Source organism: Trichoderma citrinoviride, assembly GCF_003025115.1.
Source record: "Trichoderma citrinoviride strain TUCIM 6016 unplaced genomic scaffold BBK36scaffold_2, whole genome shotgun sequence".
In the NCBI taxonomy this organism is placed as follows: Eukaryota; Fungi; Ascomycota; class Sordariomycetes; order Hypocreales; family Hypocreaceae; genus Trichoderma; species Trichoderma citrinoviride.
The window spans coordinates 1,407,508-1,427,744 of NW_020194710.1; the positions used below are offsets into that span (position 1 = coordinate 1,407,508).

At 53.8% G+C, this 20,237-nt stretch overlaps 1 protein-coding gene across 1 annotated transcript; it reads right to left on the reverse strand.

Annotated features, from left to right (window-relative positions):
• Positions 1-6,280: 6,280 nt before the first annotated feature.
• On the reverse strand, positions 6,281-9,499 carry BBK36DRAFT_1188035 (hypothetical protein; the record flags this gene model as incomplete). Its single annotated transcript, XM_024896559.1, has 7 exons — positions 6,281-6,633; positions 6,699-7,316; positions 7,376-7,480; positions 7,544-8,169; positions 8,281-9,052; positions 9,128-9,237; positions 9,311-9,499. The coding sequence occupies 7 exons, from the start codon at positions 9,497-9,499 to the stop codon at positions 6,282-6,284; spliced, it is 2,772 nt and encodes a 923-aa protein (XP_024752997.1).
• Between the last annotated feature and the right edge of the window lie 10,738 nt (positions 9,500-20,237).

Consider the following 20,237-nt stretch of genomic DNA (forward strand, 5'->3'; position numbering starts at 1 on the left):
TACGGCCCTAGCAGAGACACGGCATTTACGAGACAAGGCAAGACAGGACGGAAAGATGTGAAACCATGTCATACCGTCTCTTTGGTAACATGCTACGTTAAAGTAGCAATGCCCCGTATTCTGTATAGTACTAGTAGACTGTGTACAGAGTACGTGCATGTACAAGTATGTCTTGGATCATCCCAATATGGCTTCAAGCTTCGAGTCAACAGTCTCTCCCCTGACCTATGGCCTTTCATGTACAAGAGGTACAAACTACAACTTCCCTTTCTTTGCAGATGATGTGTTAATACAAGTTTTGATCAACCTTGTCCATGGAGGCCGCTTCACTCTCCACATGACTCCATAGAACAAAAAAAGAAAGAGGCCCGAACCGAACCGATCATCCGCTGGATGCAGCGCCAGGGCAGTAATCCCAGTTTCGACCGCATGTTGTGAGGAACTGCGGGCTCGAACCCTGATATTACTCGAGAGACTCCTCCTTTTATCCCAAGTGGCCACCATAATGGCCACCTTCTGGGTAAAGGAAATGGCCACTTGGTGGGTAATCCGACTTATACGGATACATGTGTATGTGAATTATTCTTCGGCTTTCAACAGTGACTTGGTTGAGATTGGCATGCCAGTTTCACGGGATTCTGCTCCAAAGGATTGTCTCTCTGCAATTGTCAACTATAACTCTTTCACTTACACAACTTTCCATAGAGGCCGATAGTTACACGGAATCACCCCTGCAAAGCGGTATGACTCGCTGCTCATAGTTCATCTCAGGAACCCTAGCCGTCAAAAGCAAGTCAAGACCGGCAGCGGCCGACCCATGAACCGAGATGCCCGGAACCAGCTCCGTCGCACAGCAGGGGATCAAGTTCCGCATCCTTACCATCATACAGTACCTCGCATCTGATGCCAGCACAGAGCCAACTCCGGCTACTCCCCCCCGACCCGTCCCAGATCTTTCGATAATACAAAGTAGTAGCACCCGGTACACCGTTACAAACTGGTCAAAGGCTGAAATCACTGCTCGGCAGTCCGCTCCCTGCAGCAATGAGGCATAAAGGTCCTTGCCCGGAGGATGTCACTGGGATTGACCCACGGTCTGGCTTGTTTCTTTTCTTAGAAACGCCACTCTGGGGATCGTTTCAGCTACACTGTAGGCATGTACAGAACAAAGAGAATATCGGATACTTACGAAGACAACTTAGCATGTGCTACTATATAGAGATATACGATGATAAGATTCGATGGCCAAAACGAACCACAGGCCCGTCTCTTCTTTGCTTGTGCCGTGCAAGTTGCCGCGCGTATATGCAAGCTCGATACTACAACAAGGGTTACCAAATCCGCAACAGACAACACATAGAGAAATGAAGAAGAAAAAACAAAGTCCCCCGTTCCGAATTAGCAGGGGCCGCCTTTACTAGGCGAAGCAGCTTTGTACGAAAGCGAGAGAGAGAGAAGGGTTATCGCGCTTCGCGGCTGTTTATTGCTGAGAGCTGTAATAACGGCGGTTTCTTGCCGAGTTCACGTCGTATCGCATCCAGGGGGTTCTTGAACTCGTACGACTTTTGCTGATTATTGAAAAGGCATTCCCCAGCTTCCTGGGCGATTCGGTCCGCGCGCTAAACGGCGACTAACGTGCCTCTTTTCAAACCGGGATCATGGTGAAGGCCGGTTTTCAAAACTGTATGGAACAAGTCTTTGGGCCGTGTAAGCCGACGACAGGCAGTTGTGCCAAGGAGGGACTGCTCTATCTTGATCCTTGAAAGTGGCTGCCAATGAACCCTTGTAGCAACGCAAAGCAGCAGCCTACTACTACTCCGAATCCAACAACCTCTATTGACCTCATCGGTGCTGACCGTTATGAGTAAAAGTTGCGCGGCAAAAGAGAAAAAAACAGGTTGGCTTTTTATTCGGTGATACCTCCTCAATAGGGCATCGCATCGAGGTATGTAGCATCGGATTTGATTCATCTGGCACTCGTCCCAAAACTTGACGGGACTCGCTGTCACTTTTCACTTTTTCTTTTTCCCTTTTGCCTTGCCTGGACTATTGACCGATGGCTGAGTGCGGTAGTAGTACTAGGAGTATCAGATGAAGCAGATAATCTCGGGATTTCTGGGGGGGGGGGGGGGGGGCCCCCCTTTTTGGCCGGCGGGGGGGGGGGGTTTGGGGTTTGGGGGGGGGGGGGGGGGGGGGAACCCCCTTGCTTGACCGCGATGCTGGGTGTGATTCGGTTGTTGAGCGGGATCAGCAGTTGCCGGGGGGTGCCGAGCTGTTCCCTCTATTGCCGAGCTGAAGAATCGTCATTCATGGGGTTGATGTGTACCTAGTTTCAGCTACTGCTTTTTCGGCGTAAGAGTCGTCTCTTGATCTTGTTCCCTTAAGCGAAGCCGTTTGTGCCGTCTGGACTTGGTTGTATGGCATCCTCCATGCAACAGACGAAAGCAGAGCGGATTCAACCCACCGGGGACGACGACAATTGTCAGACAGGAAGAGAAATATCACCCAATAAGCCATATTCGATACCGAGATTACAGTACTCGTACTTGCAGCATCCATGCAGTATCATCATCCAGGCTCTAGGCAACAGAAGTGCAGCGGCCAAGTTCCTCAATCAGGTCTTCAACCACACCCAACAAGTCCAAAGCCTCACTTACACGCAGGCCAAGACTCTTCCAATACCCGGATCAAGACCAATCACACACCCTGCCAATACATTCGGTCAGTCCTCGTTAGTGAACCAAATCCCAGCAACTACACCTCCTTTGTCTTCTCCAGGCGTATCAAGCAATTCATAGCAACATACCGGAAGGTGATATTCAAAACTGACCCCCCCCCGAGCTCAGCGCAATCCTTGTCCTCGTTGAATGCTTCATCGTCTTCTTCTTTTCTCCTCTACTTGATGATTCATACAGCTTTCATTGGTTACACAAACAAACCACAACAATTGACGTTTCTGTCCCATCTCTCCCTCATCCTCTCCCCTTCCCCCCTTCAACACTAAGCGTACACTCAAATTGTAACCTTACACCGCGTGTGCGCATATATGCATCCTTCGGCCCTCACATGAGCAAGCCGCAACCACATGACGGCGGGTGGCTGAAACCCAGCCGTCGAGTTGAGCCCAACATGGTCGATCTTCAGACCTGACGCCCCAAAGCCGCTGTCAATACCCTTGTCTTCCTTGTAGACAACCGTCTTGTTTTTTTCTTTTCGCCCTCCAGCCAAGCCATGCATGAACACCCGAAATAGATCAACGGAGAAACTTGTCGTCATCTCCCATTACCAAAATTTGTATCAAATCAAGGTGTATCGAGACTACTCCATTGCCAGAAGAGTCTTGGACCCCTGCGCCCCGGCTCTGCGTCTTGCCCATCAGAAGGATGCGACTCCCTCGATGCTACCTTTTGCTCTTCCCCTTGCAACCTCTGTTCGGCATCTGGGGAGGGGGGCTGGTACTCGGCATATGGTGTTTGTTGCCATTCACCCATTCACCCATTCATCCCTTCAGCATTGATACCGCGTAGGATCCATTTGTGCAATGCCCCCTGCTCGTTGACAACTTGCGAGTTTGCACATGACCTGATTTGTGTCACGCAGATGGGGGACATTAAATCAAAGGGATAAGCATAGAGAAATCTATGCTGTAAATAAGTAGATAGATACTACAAGAACACCGTCAACTTGCACTCACACGCACATCTCCATCCATCCCACGATACTGGCAACATACCCCAACCTCCCAAACAACAGCAAACCCTTGTCCCCAAATCTCTCACTCCCCTCTCCTCTTTGCCGCTCTCCCCCCCTACCACGGCCTCTCTCCATGTTCCAAAAAACCCCCCTGTCCCATGTCCATGTCCAGTCGGTCGGGTCAAGACCCCTCCTGGCAAACTGCCACGGAGTCCACTCCGTCTCTGTCTCTCTCTCTCTCTTCGCCGCTCTTGAGATGTCTATGCGATCCCTGATCCCCGCTCCCCCCCAATCGGCCCCAAGTAAGCTGCCTTGGCCACATAGCAATAACCTGTACTGCTACCGTAGCATTTCTCCATACCGCTGCCGCTGCCGTACCCCGAACAAGTCCCAGATATTTTCGAGGCATGGATTTTCCTTATCAGTCCTGCAATCGCGTCACCTGCTCCCCCATCAAGCAACACAACCCTCAAGGCAGCCATATTCCAGGGGGGGAGGGGAGGGGGCTCTCCGGTCTCTTACGTCTCATTGCCACTCCTTTCTCTTATCAAGATTAATCGTACATGTGTATGTAGTAGTAGTAGTGGTGGTGGTAGTAGTCCGATACCTACATACATACAACCCCCCGTCCCTGTCATCCCGCCTTTTCCCAACGTCTGCCATCTTCAACGGGAAAGCAAGGGGGGGGGGGGGGGGGGGAAGGAAATTGCCCGCATCCCGCTGTCTGGCTGGGCTGGGCTGGCTAGCCGTAGTCCCATTGTTGGGACACACTCAACTTACCCTTACCTTGCTTTGAACGGAGGAGAGCGATGTACTAGTATTGCTTGCTGGCAACCTTGCATCTATCAAAGGCCACTCGGCCATCCCCTAGTCTCCCGCAAAGAAAAGAGGCGGGATGAACCCAACATCAAGCCGAAGCCGAAGCCGTTTTATTGTGGAAACTCCCGAATTTGTTGCTTACGCCCAGAGCAAAGAGCCCAGCTTTTTTCCCTGCAATCTATCGGTCAAGTTCCTTGTTGCAAGTCAGTCACCGTAGCTTATGAGTTGTAGACTGGGCATCAGAAAGTCCAGTACTGCACTCCCGCGCAACACATGTATCTAACATGACACCGGGACAAACAGAAGTGTATAACAAAACAGCCAGACATACAAGAAAAGCCAACCCCACCGCAAACCCCCAGCCCTTCCAGACCCGCCTCCACGATCCCCCTTGCCCCCCAGCACGGCCTGAGTCCGAGATGGATATCCAGGCATCATCATCACCATCAGCCAATCAATCAATCGTCCAACCACCTTCTTCCCCCAAAACAACACCCCCAGCACATGACGCTGATCGGCCCTGGAAGGCTCGGATCGCTGATGCCGAAGTCCAGGTCTCAGCTTGGCAGGCGTGCCTTGCCTGCCAAACTTACATGCGGTACTACCTTGTGGCCACGGAGTAACAACCTCAAACTGCTGCCACTACCCGCGTCAGCTCCGGGCATGTCATACACAATGTGCCGAGTATAGGTACTACATCGTACAACGTTGAGCCTCTAAGTAGCTACAAGCAAATCAGCAGTGTCAATTGCCTGCCAGTGATGTAGGTCAACTCGAATCCGTAGATCATCTCACCCACCGCGATGCCACTTCCAACAATATCGTCTTCCTCTTCATCAAGAGACAACAACACACCAGAATAGACGGTATCAGTCCACCCAAGCTGCCCTATCAGTCTTCATTCTTCAAATCTAAAACCAAGTACAGACTATTACTTGTAGTTCTACCGGAAATCAAAATGCTACGCAACATGCAAATAATCCTCCTCCATCCACCCCCCATGCCCTGTCCAATCCACCCCAAGCCTTATCCAAGTCCCTCCCGTCCTTTTTTTCCCTCCCCCCCTAGTCGACGTCGGCCTTCCTTCAAAGCGGCAGATGCGCGCGTAAGAAGTAGCCTGCCCGCCAGCATACATAATGGTATCTCCTCCGATATCCACCCCAGATGTAGTAATAATTCTCGCGCAAGCAAAGCAAAGTGGGAAAAAAAAAGAAAAAAGAGCATTAGCTTTCCGACAGCGCCAGATGCGGAACATTGTATGTGATACAGTGTATGAGAAGAGGTAGCACCGATACACCTCCAAGACATGGCTTTGCAACGTAGCTTGAGGATCGTTCTGCCTTAAACAAGAAGAGAAACAAAAATAGGAGGAAGAAAGAAGATGGTCCGAAGACCCGTTATTGGTCTATGCCTTGCGTGTATATGATATATCCAACTGTGAATACGAGTCAAAATCGCAGTACGATGCAAAATCGTCGCGCCCTGCGCTGCGCCGTCAATCGTGATGCCGGCATATCGCTGAGCCAACCGCCATTCAAACGTCTTTGTATATTGTCCACCAAATGCTTCACCGTTCAAGTTCATGTAGATAGTTGTAAAAAGAGACAAACATGACGGTCCCCAGATTACGCCAAAATGGTCAAAGAAACGCAGGTACTAAAAGTAACAGAGTTATGCCGCCGCACTTGGCCAAGAGAATAAGAGGAAATATTCAAGATGATATGACTCGTGTGGTCCATAAAGAAACAGAAGACAAGAGAAGTGGAAACTCAAGGTCCTGGAGGCAGTCCGATGTGCGGCGGAGGTGGCTGTGGCGGCATCGGCTGCGCAGTATTAGGATCGCTGGTCGGATAGGGTGGTGCAGCGATTGGGATTTTGGGAGTATGGTGGCTCAGGTTGCTGGAGAAGCTCGAGGCCGTCCTTCCGTCCATTGGAAACAGGTCCCGTTGAAGTCCCTCCAGGATGTGCATGTCAATTCTCAGAGAACTCGTATGCGTCGCGGACTGCCGCAGGAATGCAATCGTCTTGTGAAACAAGTTGCGTAAAAGGTCCTCGTTTACAAACTTGTGCAAGACAGGGTCTTTGAAAGCTGCCGAAAGAACCAAAAGATTGCCCCATTGACTGCGCCAGCGACGTTAGCAATTCGAACAGGACTCATTTCCACGGACAGAAGGCAAAAAACTTACGCATGCGCCGTGCCAAAGACGTTGGTGATGATGGGTCGCTTCTCCCCAAGGCCATGGAACGATTTCGTGCTTTCAATCAGGGCCACAATACCCTTTCGAGCCAGCTCAATGATGCCAGGGTCCAGTTGGCTCGGCGTCTTGGTATCCGGGCGGATATAAGGTGCAATGATGCCATCGCGGTACTCCGACATGATGGGGACATGGGGGCTGGAGGGGTGGCGTTTCACCTCAAAGGACCATTGGAGGATTTGCCGGACAAATGGCCGGTAGGTAATCATCTGCGCTCCCCAGTACTTGGCCCTCAGGCGCGCCGACAAGATGTCGGTTGCAGGGGGGTCCGTCTCGTTAAAGCGGAAGCTGGCCGGGACCCAGCGCATGGTCGAGACGCCGTCGGCCACTAGCCTCACGTTCTTGAGCTTCTCCGGCTTGCTGGGGTCGTCGGGAGAGTAAAACATGCGATGGATGCTGTTCAAGTGCGTCCGGAGGTACAGCTGCGCCGGATAGCTGTCCACGACTCGTTGGTCGAACCCCTCGAGGAGACTCATGTTGGGCTGGGGCATGTCATTCTCGTACTGTAAGAGACCAGACGGGGGTAGCGGAAGCTCAGCAATCAAGTCACTGTGACAAATTAGTACCAAAACCTGCAGCAGGGACACATCTCGACAAGTCGTCCATACCTCTCTAGCTGCAGACACGTCCAGAAGGCAAGTGCCAGCTGGTTGTACTTTGTCTCACGAATAAACTCCATGTTGGTCTTGATCTTCCGTAGCTTGTCCAAGCTCCTGTCAAGCACATATCAGCAATCGACGAATCTCCTATGATGATTACAGGCGAAGAAAACTCACGGTCTCATAATGACTTGCAACTTGTGGCTTGCTTTGTGGATAAATGCAAAGCTCTCCAACGGGCGTGCAAGCTGGCCGTGGTACAGACCGGCGAAAATGTTGGCGTAGACATTCTTCATGTTATGGTACGCGCCCGTATGGTTGCCAAGAATATCCGTTGCCAGCGCAAAGTATTCCAAGCCGGGGATGACCTCATAGTTCTTTTTCAAGCCCAGTCCTGAGCGAACAGGACCGCTTGCGCCGTGGATGGATGACCTCCTGCTCTGATAGCCGCGCTCTTGATCCCTGGGCGAGGGGAAGCCAGAGGACTGTGAGTGGGCGGAAAATCCCGGAGGCGAGCCCTGCGTTGGCGATGGGGGCACGCCGTTGCGACTGACTGGGCTTCCGTGAGGGATCGGGTCCACGGGGAAAACGACATCGGGCACTTCATCCTGGTGCAGGCAGACCTTGCCGAGCGCGATGATGACGAGAACAAGCGCGCTGTGGATGGAGCGGCTCGGCTTCCCGACACGAACGGGACCCGGTGTCGAGGGCCCATCCGTCTCAGGCGTCCTCTTTCTCTTCGCGCCCGTGACCTCGAGAGGCGTTGACACGGCGAAAGCCGACTTCAAAGGCTGCGGCTTCGGCTTAGGCTGAACAGTGGGAAGATCGTTCAAGAACTGATGGACCCACTCATCAAGCACCTTTGGCTGAATGATGGGGTGCATGTTGAGAATATTGTTCTTGAAGCTCTCCACGTAGGTCGCGATCTTGGACTCTGTGAAGTCCGGATTCCCGTCGGAGCCAAGGACGCCGCCTCGGTACTCAATCTGGTCGCCCGGACTCAGGCCGCCAAGCTGTCCCCAGTCCGCAGCGGGAGAGGAGGACACAATATCCGACATGTTGTCGTCGCCAATGTCAACGTTTCCGTGATCAGCCGTTGCCTCTCTAGACACTCGAAAGTGCGCATCCTCGCCCCGCCCATACACCTTCAAGATTCCGCGATTTTGCTCCTGGCTGATGGGATACTCGCTGATGAACTTGATGCCTTCGCGCTCCAGGTGATGCCGCGTTAGCTCTTTGATGGGGTCCCAGTCGAGGAGAAGCCCAGCCAGAGTCGTATGGTTAATGGGGATTGCAGGTTCGCCAGGCGGCACAGGTGGCCCCGGTTCGGCCTCTATCTCGTCCTCAGCCATGAAAGTGGTGGCTGTGGGCTCAGGCGCCGCATCTGCGGGCACCGCCTCAGTCGACAGCACCGGCTGATCCCGGGACATGTCCTCCACAGGAGATCGGTCCACCATGAACTCATCCTGCGGACGCGGCGAGCCCGGGATGGGCACTGACATGGGCTTCAGCTCCGCCTCTTGACTAGGACTTCGCTTAACCTGAAATAAGCCCGGCGTCTTTGAAAATACTGCTTCCATCTTGGTCAACCTGTCATCCATGTGTCCAAAGCGATCCGCAAGGGCGGCAAGCGTGTTCTGCATGCTGGTGATGCCATCCAGAATGTCGGCCTGGGCCTTGTCGGTCCTGATCCCCCAACCTACGTCAGCTGTCCGTTCCCTGTCTGTCCATATCATCCAGGAAACAATAGATGCCACTTACGCTTTCGGCACAGGGTCACGATATCTGCACTCTGTCCCCTTATCTCTACACGTCTTACACGGTTTCGTCTCGTCGCACTTGGCTTTGAGCTGTCGACACTGATCGCATGCCTGGGGAGAAAAAGTCAGTCTCAGCGTCCCGTACATACGCGACATGTGGTAAGAGGGTGTGGCCAAGTCAGACCTGTGAAGCTCTCGTGTTCTTCTTTTTCGATACGGTAGAGTAAACGCTGTAGAAGGGCTCTGAGGCTTGGTAGCTGGGGGTCTGCTCGTAGGAAGACTGATGCGCAACGGGCGTGGGCGGAGGAGGGAAGCTGGGGGCGCGATATGCCCCGGGAGTTGGGGGCATCGACGGCCCATTCTCGTAGTTCATGTGTCGCGGCGGAGGGTTATCTTGGAAGGGAGGTGGCGGAGGATGCGACTGCGGCTGCGGTTGCTGCTGCTGTGACTGTTGCTGCTGTTGTTGCTGTTGGTGGTGTTGCGGTAGCGACTGCGGTTGTGACTGCTGCTGCTGCTGCTGCTGCTGGGGGTGTTGCTGCGGGTGTTGTTGAGGATGCGGTTGCTGAGCGTGCTGTTGCTGAGGATGGGGTGGTGCTGACATGACCTGCGGCGGCGGTGGGAGCGACTCTGGCGCATGGCCCGTCGAGTTGGGCCTCCGCAGATCCTCGGTAGGCTCTCGCTTTATGACGGTATCTCGGTTGGCATATGGGTGATAGGGATGTTGCGCAGGCGACATAGGGTGCTGCAGCCCTGGGTGATGCGGCGGCGGCGGCGGCTGGCGATACGGGTCTTGCATGGGAGCGAGAATCTCTTGGTCGGAGTGTCGACGGTCCATGTCAGGATGCTGCTGGGCATGCCCGTGGGCCGAGGCCGGTGCTGGCGGCGCAGGAGGAGGCAGCTCCGAGGGTCTAGGCGGGTAGGACGAATAGGGACTCGAGGCCGGGTGGTGGTGATGGTGCAGGTGGTGGTGATGATGAGAAGGGCCCTGGGGAGGAGGAGGAGGAGGCGGCGGCGGCGGCAGCTGGGTCGAGGGAGCATGAGGAGCGTGGGAAGGATGAGGAAGAGAGTGGTGAGGTGAGGGAGGAAGATGATGATGAGGATGCGGCAGCGTGGTGGGCTGCGGGCCAGCACCCGCCCACGAGGAGAGGCGCGGCCGTTTGCTGTCGGGACCTGAATCCATGCTGCTGGCTTGACGTAGAGACAGTGCAAGCTAGAACACGCGGATACATAATCAGGAACGAGGCGAGAGGTGAAGCAAGGACCACAGAGGGGTGTTGGCCATGGGCTGAAGGGCGAAACACCAGGACGCCGGGGGGAGTGTCGATGAGCGGTGCTTGGTTATTGGACCTCTGGCAGCGGGAGACGACCGGGAACCAGGAACATGGGTGGGTGAGCCTCACACGATTAGGGCGACTATGATGACATCTGAGTTGCCGCCGCCGTTGGAGGAGAGACTGCGAGGCGCGGGAGCGCGGTATACACGACAGGACAGGACAGGTGTGGTACGGGAGCGGTACGAGCACAGGACGACGTTCGGTTGATAGTCGAGGTCAGAGACGGGCTATCGACGGCTAGGCCTAGCCCCAAACCCAGCAACGCGAACGAACGCGGCAAAGGGGGGCGATCAACCAGGACGAGCCTCTCGTTGGGCAGCAGGATGGACAGAGGGCAGAGGCGAGGCGGAGGAGAGGGCGAGGAGAGAGAGGCGAGGGATGGAGAGAGAGAGACGGGAACAGGAGCAGGAAGCGGCGAGAGCTTCACCAAGCTATCTCTCCGGTTGCCGGCAGCTTGTGGGGGCGGGATGGGAAAAAAAAAAGAAGGAAGACCAGGCCAAGGGCCTGCCGAGCGAGACAAAGTTCCCAAGTACCCAGAACCCAGAACCCAGAACCCAGAACCCTGCAGCAGCCTAGCAGCCAATCCTGCCCGATGGGGAGTCGAGGAGCAAGCACGTCGAGTCGAGTTCGAGTTGGGGTCGAGTCAAGCCTAGGCGAACGAGCGACGGGCAAATGGGCGGAAGGAGGGTGTGAGTGTCAGAAGCACGAGCCGGCCGCGGGAGGTCAGAAGCGTGCGAGAGGGTGGTGGTAGTAGTAGCAGCAGCAGCAGCTGGAGGAGAGGACGAAGGGGACGAGCAGGAGGACTAAGAAAAAAGAAAGAAAAAAAAAGGCTCTCCTGTGTGCAGTGCCGTCCAGGTGAGACGAGATGCTGATGGCCCTTCGCTCGACTCCAGCCCGAGAAATGGTCTCCTCCCATCCTGGCCCGTACCCCGACTCAGGACAGGACCAGACGGGCGAGGGTGTCTGTCGGATTGGCGCCAGGTACAGGTACATGCACTGCTACCTTGTGCGAATGCCCGGTACCTCCAGCCTCCAGCATCCAACCTCCAACCGTTGACATGGGACTCTCAACTTGTGCCGTCGTCCGTATTTTTGGCATTCTGGTGGTCTGGGGGGGGCGCGCGCATGGCCCGCTGACGCCACCAAAGAGCTCCAAGACAGCTCCCAGGCACACGCTAAGCAGCTAGCTGTCGTGCTAGGCTGGCAGGTACCTGCGGTCAAGGGCTCGACTGGCGCTGTCGACCAGGTACACGTCCGTCCATGGGCAGGGTTTTGCTAACGAGAAACTGGGGCTTCATTACAGGGTTCCAACTTGGGACGGCGGCGAGAACGCCAGAGGTCTGTGGGATGATGTCGGCGATACAGCCCAAGCAAGGGAGCCCTGCGCGCTGTCTGCCGGGCTTTCACTTTCACTTCTGGCTGCCTATCTCTCTTGACAGCCAAGGTTGTTTTCTCATGGCCACCCTGACCCGTGCCTGTCTCTCCCGTCCGCACTGGTACAGTATGATTCGGGGACAAGAAGCGGCAATACATTACATACAACGTCGCCAGTCCAGTGGCCGGGGGCAGTCTTTGTTGGCACCCAATGAGCACTGTTGCCCAGAACTCGGGGGCGACCAGGGGGTGCTGAGGTCGGAGCGATCACAACACCTGTGAGCGAGGGTCTGGACAGATGGACGGCTGCGGGCAGATGATACGGGTCGGTACTCGGGCAGACGTGGAGGACGAGACGGCAGAGGGTGACTCGTACACGTTACAGGGACCCAGCGGCAGCAGCGTTCACAGAGAGAGGTACCAGGTACCAGCCCAAAGAACTCGGCCATGTCCGAGGCAACGAGACGAGAAAGAGACTAGAAAAAGGAAGGAAAACATTACTGAGGCGCCATATGATGGACGGCATGGGGACCGACCCGTGATGGTGGAGGAGAGGAGCGTGTGGGCTCTGCACAAGTTGGACTGCCCCCGTCTGCCATTGGCCAGCTCACCATAAGGTAGCCAGGCCGAGCGAGCACGAAGCACAAGTACAGGTACAGGTACAGGTACCCAGTCCAGGAAGCTCCAGTAGACCTCCTCCTCCAAGACCTCCAACTGCCCGAACAGACACGATGGTGATACAGCAGCTCCAAAATTGCTCCGCACGCACTAGCGGCCGGTACATGTTCTTCCAGGTGATTTGCGAGCGCTCAAACAGGCTGCATTGATTCAAGGCCCGGCGCCAGTGCGTGTAGTAGTTACTTTGCGCTTGTACTTGTACTCGTGCTGTAGGTACAACCTTGGAGTACAGTAGGCCGTCCGTCGGTCACGGACGACAGCTGGGACAGAAAAGGGCGAAGATGCGCGGCCCGGACAGCGATGCCGCATCTACATGGGACGTGTCTAACTCCCCGGCGTTTGCGTTTGATACAACGACTCCAAATCCAAACTACGAGTGCTGTGTCTCTTTTCACCGTCAACATGTCCGTCGACGTCGTTCGCGACGTCACCGTCATTCTCCTCCGTGCATCTCTCCTCATTGTTCCATCTTGCTAGCCGCCCCGTGTCGTAGCAGTCATCTCTGACTAAGAACGTGCTCCGAAATGAGCTGCCCGATGCCAATATATGGTGCATATGCGAGTTCCTGCTCCTCTCGTAAGCCCTCATCAATCATATCCATCTGCGCCGTGGAGACAGAACGTCGTCGTCCGTATGGATGTACATAAGGTACGTACATAAAGGTACGTACATGCATGCGCCGTCGTAGCACACCGACGGAAAACAGCAGCAGGGCGGACAAGCAAGCAAGCAAAGCAAAGCAATAGCGCACCAGCTAGCCATCGGCGAGCTCCAGCAGAAAGATCCAAACAGCTTCCATCATCAATACCAAAAAAAAAAAAGCTCCGTCCAGTCCAGATTGTTCATCCAAGCCATGGGCTGCGCGCGAGTAATATCCGGGCGCCGGATAGAGTCCCTAGGCCCGGAGAGGGCGGAGAAGGGCCACTACGGGTTGCTTTAGAAGCCTCACCATCGTCGACGCCGTCGTCAACCCGCGCGTTTTGGTTTCATGCTTCTTCGCTCGCGCCCACGGCTTTTAGGCCTTTTCGAATTTTTTGGCTTCTAGGGCCAGTTAGTCTTTCTTCCCAGCTCCTCCCAGCTGAATGGACCGAGCCGCGAGCGAAGCCTCCCATGGATGGTGGCGTGGGGCAAGCCGGCGCCGTTTCTCAAGTTTCTCTCCCTGTTTGTTACGTGTAAGCAGGTCGCTTTTTGCAAAGTACGCATGTACAGCAGTCTGACGTCTGTCACTCAAACAGAAGGAGGCAACGCAAGCAGAAGATGCTGCGGGTTTGGGCAGGTTTGCGGTCTTGTTTGGGGTGGACGGGCGAGCAGACGTCAAGACAGTTCAGGCAAAGGTACCACATATGAGAGAGGTACTTTGCAAGCACAGTTCAGGCGGTATGCACTGGGCGGAGCGCGGGAGTATGCCCTGAGTACCTGTACGTACTCTGCTTCAGCATGAGACTTTGTCTTTTGCAGCGCGCGCGGCCAATGCAGCCACTTTCTGCTCACACAAAAGAGGCAACGCCGTGAGGCGGGTCGGCGCACTCGGCCGCTCTGCTGCGAGAATCGAACCTACTGTAATACGATACGCCCTCGGGTTTCTATCAAGACACACAGACCGCAAGCAAAACAAGCTCACAAGCTCCCTCCGTCCCTTTCAACTTCTTTTTGTTGGCCATCAGCGCCTCAAGTGAGTACCTTCTACGACCAACGGCCCTGGTCAGTACGTGGATATACATACACTGCACGCCGGGCACAGACGTCGTCGTCGATAGCCTCCCGAGCAAACTTGTTGCTTCTTGTTTACTTGCCGCCAACTTGCAGCTCAGCCCGTTCACCCATTGGCTTGAGCCACTCCCGCCAGTCTGGTTTAGTGTGTATGGGAAGGGACGAAAAAGACGGCCTCCAGCCTCTCCGTTGCCATCGTTTCTAGCGCGGCCGATGGGCAAGGGGAATTTTGACTTCCACGTGAGACGGATGCGCCGGGCATTTTTAGGTTCGTTGGGCACGAATCTTCCTTTATGCTATAGTAGTCCTACTTCGCATGTCCGGTACTTGCAGACTGGGGAGGGCTACTTGACGTTGTCTTTGTCTCATTTCTTCAACCGTTGGTCTCAGAGTTGTATGTGCGCCCAAAGCGATCTGCAGACGACGTACATACGCAAGGCAGGTCGTGACGCAGGGCGGGCAGAAGCTCCGAGGCTACGGGATCAGAAGGGGAAAAAAGAAAAAATGTTCGACCCTTGGACGCAACACGGGCCACGGGCTGGTTTGGGGTCGGTGAGGGGTCTTTTCTCCTCCATCCTCTGCGCGTGTCTCTATCACGACTCACACGCCAGAACTTGTTCATGTACACGCCTCACATGTACACATGGTAAGTTTCTCACGGGGGACTCCGTGCCGATGGTGTACATCATGTCCTCGGCGGTTGTTGCTTGCCGCATGCTCGCAGCCAACCGTCGTGCCGAGCCTTCATGCCTTTCTCTCTGGTCAGGGGTGGTAGGTTGTCTTTTCTCTTCTTTTCTTTTCTTTCCTTCTCCTCACAAGCAGCGGAAAGCACACTATCATGTTCATGCAGCTTCGTGAAACGGCCCGCACGAGCAGAATGAAGGGCAGGGGAGTGTGAAAATTCCCCGTCACCAGCTCTATTATTAGAGACAAGAGGCTAGATCCAAGCACCAAGTCAGCATGCCTGCACGGAACGAAGAAATGAAGGAAAAAGAGGCATGAAGTACTATTGGAGATAGCCCCATGAGATGCATGTCCTCTCTCATGTTTTCTTCGCCTCCCACTTCGGCCAGCCCACGCTGAAACACCAGCACCGCGCGAATTCTCCGCCTCTCACGACGTCTCTCTCTCCCACGGACGACACAAACATGACATGACGATGAGCGATTTCAGCCCCTTGTCCAGCTGGCTTTACCGCCTATGACAAACCATGTTGGATTGGGATGTTCTGCCGGGCTGTCCGTGCTAGCCGATGCGGCTCGGTTCCCAGCTACCTGGTTTTTTTTCACCTGGGGGACGCTCAGCCGGGTTCATCAATAAACTGAGATGGCAACTGGCGAATCTGGTGCTCGACAGCCATCGCCACCACCCATCGGACCTGTGTCATGACATGTTGCCATGCAGTCCGTATAAGCAGGGAGGGTTTCACTGCGACGGCGAGGAGGCAGCCGCTTACACGTAGTATTCAATATTCCAAATTTCTCAAGGAGACGAGTGTTGGATATCCCATGAACCTTGTTCCTGTCAAGTCTCCTGACAGAAAGAGGGGGTGCAACTCCTCCTCATGGTTGGAACGTCTGGACTTCTTTTTTATTTTTGCCAAGCTCACCTGCTCGTCATTTTCTTTTTCATGCGTCTAGGGTAAGTCGGCGCGGCGGACGATGGAAAAGAATGAGACCAATCGGCATGCTCCATGACCCTACACACCACCATCAGAAGTGAGTGTGAGGGCTCCAATGAAATGCCGGCACCAGCGAAAAAGCGACAACACCTCATGAGGGGCCCCCCCCTGGGCCTTGGTTACCAGCCCTCAACACGAACAAAGATCGTGCGCGATAATGTCACACTGCCCGAGAGGGCTGCGAGCTTGCAGTAGCAAAGTGTGGGCTCTTAGTTGCGTCCTGGTCTTGCATGGATAGAGACAGATACAATCCGATCCCTGGGCGAACGGAGATGTGCCGGAGGGGGTCTTGGTGATACAGCTATATCCCCCATCCCACGATGGCGGGCGTATACCGTGCCATTTTCGCCCTTGCTGCCCTCGATACTCTAGCTTGATAAAGAGGCGTCTTTTGCTCGTGATCCTACTTACAAGAGGGCTTCCTTGGTCCAGGATGAGGTCACCAGAAGCTTCCTACTGGCCAGCGAACACCTAAGGGTACCATTGCGCCGGTATCCCTCCATCAGGAAGTGATATCCGGCCCGACAGTAGTGCAGCCCGGAAAACCGCCCTGCGAGAAAAAGCCAAGAGACATACTAGCAACAAGATGTTTGAATATCCCTTGTCATGGCAGCGGCAGCACCTCGTCAAGGCATCGTCATGGAGTCAGCATGGCAGGCCTCTTCAGCCCTCTTTGAGTTGGGACACACGTCAAGCGTGGCTTTGCTCTTATTCAAACAAAGTCCGCTTAGTGAGGGGGGGACTATTTGGAGCTTCTTCTGAAGTCATCGAGGCCTTTTGGCAAACACACGCAACGGCCAAGAAGAGGCTTGGCTTTCGGTTATCAGCGAGACCATGCTTGTTTCCTTGGCGGAACTGGTATGGAGTGATTTGCGCCGTATCTGGCCTGTCTTTCGGCTGCCTGGCAGCGTGCCTACATACCATGCATTCTCTTTCACGCCATTCAATGCCATGAACCTTGAACTCAAACCGTTGATATCACTCGGCACCCAGTGCAGTGTATGGCGATTCCTATTCCAGATCCGTCCTCACATCCAATGCATGTGGTCTGCTCATCTACCATGTGCATGTACATACATACAAGTACATACACGCAACGGAGGTACACAATGACGAGCACCTCTGCCTTTTCCGAACATACGACGGACCAATCGAGTGAAATGCTCGAATTTCCCTGACGTCTTTGCGGCTGGACGATCCCCATCCGACGGCTACGCTACGGCGGCAGCTTGTGCCCTCTTTTTGCTGCGGCTCCCGTTTATTAACCTACTCCAGCAAGTCCAGCTACATGCACCTCAATTACACGCAACGAGCGCCGCCCAGACCGCCAAGTCAGGCAATCAACAGACCACTCATCATGAAGCAGACAAGCGTGCATGATTCAAAAACTCCATAGCAACTCCATAATACTTACGACAGCAAGCAAGCAAGCAAGCAAGACAAGAGAAAGGGTAAGTAGGAAAATTTTTCTTGTGCTCATTCCCCTTCCGGGGTCCCGCTACGGAGCAAAGCCTCTCACCTTCATTTCAATTCATTCAAATTTCCGCCGTAGGGTCGTTGTAGATGACTGCTCCGTACTGCCGACTAATACTATAAGGTAGTACATGGAGTATAGTAAACAACCTGGACCTACCTCCCTAGTAGCTGACAAGCTCTCAGAGGAGGGTCTGAAGTTGAGGGACCAGGTCAGCTTTTGCTGGGGGGGTTTTTTTTTTCTCATAGCGTTCCATTTGCCTTCTTTTTTTCTTGTTTCCTTGTTGTTCTGTTTGTTCCTCCGTCTGCCTGCCTTGCCGTTATTCCAGCTTGTCGATCCACTATTTGACTGATCACTGGCCGGGGGGATGAACAAGGAGGAGCACAGACGCCTTATTCTACCACCAAAGTACTACGTACGAATACCACGCATGCAAACGGCACGAAAAGTCGTGTGTACCTAGTACATTCATGCGACCCTGTCCCGTCGCGCGTTGATAGTTGTAGACCAAGACGCTTTGTAGGTAGTGGCGATGGAATTCCGCACGACTATGTTCAGCAGACCGCCTCGGGAGCGAGTGACCATTGGTGCAAATACGTTCTGGCCATTGAGGATTTCGCGCTTGTTGCTCGCATTGATAAACGTACCTAAGGTAAGCTAAAAAGGTGAGCCGTGGAAGCTTCTTTTTTGGCAGGGCCAATGCCTTCCATGCCGTATAGGTACCTAAGGTACTTGGCTGCCGTCTCTCCTGCAAGGCGGTTTCGTCTGATGAGATGCAACATCCAGCCCGTCTTTTCTCCAGGTCTCACCTTTTTTTCCCGCAAAGAAAAAAAAAAAAAAAAATGTCCCGGAAGTGCCCTGGGCATTGGCCACCCTCTCCCTTGCCTTGCCGCTATCTTTTTACGTTATTGTTCCCTTTTTCCTCAGTACATGTGTACGAAGTACTGTCGTGCCGTACAATGTACGTCGACACTCCGTACCTTATGAGTACGAGTTACAGCTACCTAGTACATGCAAAGTTCAGACCAACCTGCATCAACACCAACCTCTCCCCAACCTGGCCATTTCTTTAATGCTTCTCTTTTCTCTTCCGTTTGACAGACTCAAAACCATTACTAGCGTCAATGTACCGACTCAAGTACACAATACCTACCCAAGGGCTCTCTCCAACGTGCAAATTCCTTTTCTGCTCCAACACTCACCGCATCATTTCCCGGAGCAAGCATTAGACTGGCCCCCATGTACATGCTCCGTAGGTACCTTTGGAGACCCCCCTGGCATTTTGCCCCAAATAAAAAGAAGGAATGGAAAATTAGAAGGTCAGCGTCGATCCAATCTCGCGCAGAGGCGGCTGCTCATGTGAGAGGCGAAAAGTCGGGGAGGGTTTTTTTTCCCTTTCCCATGCTTTTCCCGGCAATGGTCTCTCGCCTTCGGTGATTGTATCCGAGATGGTCGTATGGAAGGCCACTCGTCTGGTGGTGATAGTGCTGCCGTTACGCGCCTGTACACGCAATAGATAATAAAAAGAAAGGGAAAAGAGAAAGGAAAAAGAAAAGAAAAAAAGAAAACAAGCATCTTTTTTTGACAGGTCTCATGCGAGGTGACCTGTAAGAAATGTCTCTCTTATTTTCTTTGCTTTTTTTTCTTCTCTGGTGGCACCTACATGCTGTCGTGCACACAAGACTCCTCCATTGAACATTTGCCTCTCCTTTTCTTTTTCTTTTACGTGTGTCATTATTGACTGCGAGTGCAAGAACAACGCCTTATTCAGACATGGGCCGTCTTGTTTCCCCCTTCCTTTTGTCTCACCCAGCTGAGTGGTTCGGGACAAAGTATTGGACTGCATGATTCAGTTTTTTTCGCCCAGACAGTTTGAATTCCCTTCGGGTAATTTCTCTCTTCCCCAGTGCTTCTTCATCTTGTGGTCTCGGGATCTTGGGGATTGCGATGTGCCTGCCTTCTTACTGCTTTGAACTGCTCTGCTTGGATGCGCGCTGCATGCAAGGTCAAGGTCAAGGCCGCGAGGAGAGCTGACCGACTGACTGGGCTGCGGCTAATCATCAGGTACCTGTGGGTACACCGGTAGGACTGGATATTTAGGTACAGCCCTGGTATCGGGTGTTGGTTACCAGGTTGTGGTTTCGGGTCCCTTGCTTCCGAATTCGAATGGATGCTTTACCGAATGTTTGGTGACTTTGACACTGTCTGATCACCTTGGAAGCACATCAAGACCTGATATTGATCATTGCCCTCACCGTCTCTTGACTATCGGTGCCTCGGGTACACTAACAAGTTCACTATACGATACATATACCACTTCCGTATCTCGAAACCTGTATCTTGTACAGTCCTGAGAGAAGATACCTTACGCTTCAGATCATCCGTACTGGGCATACAGTATGAAACCGGATCCCCAGGTGCCTGCAGACCACTCAACGTGCAGCCGGTGTGAAGCGAAGTGGTTTCTTCCCCAGGTGTTGTTGGGCTGCCAGTCCAGTTTCAGCTTCTGCTCCCGCATCATTTAGCCGGCGCAACCCGGGGCAGGCTCAGGCCCTCCAGAAGAGATATCTTTAATCATCAATGCATTGACAAGCAATCATTGCCTCGATATGAAGTAATGAGTGCAAGTTGCCCGTTTCAATGGTTTCATGGTGGCCAACGCGCACAACGGCTAAAGTGCGCGACAGCTGGGGGGAGGAGAATAGCCAAAATGTCGCCTCGGTACTTTTGACCCTGTGCCTCGGTACGCAATCTCGTTTGTACCTCGTCGGCGACTGTCAAAAACAGCGCCATTGCCGCTTGCCCATCAAACGCGCCACGGGCCCGAGGCGCTCCGGCTCCGAAGCTCCATAGTACTACA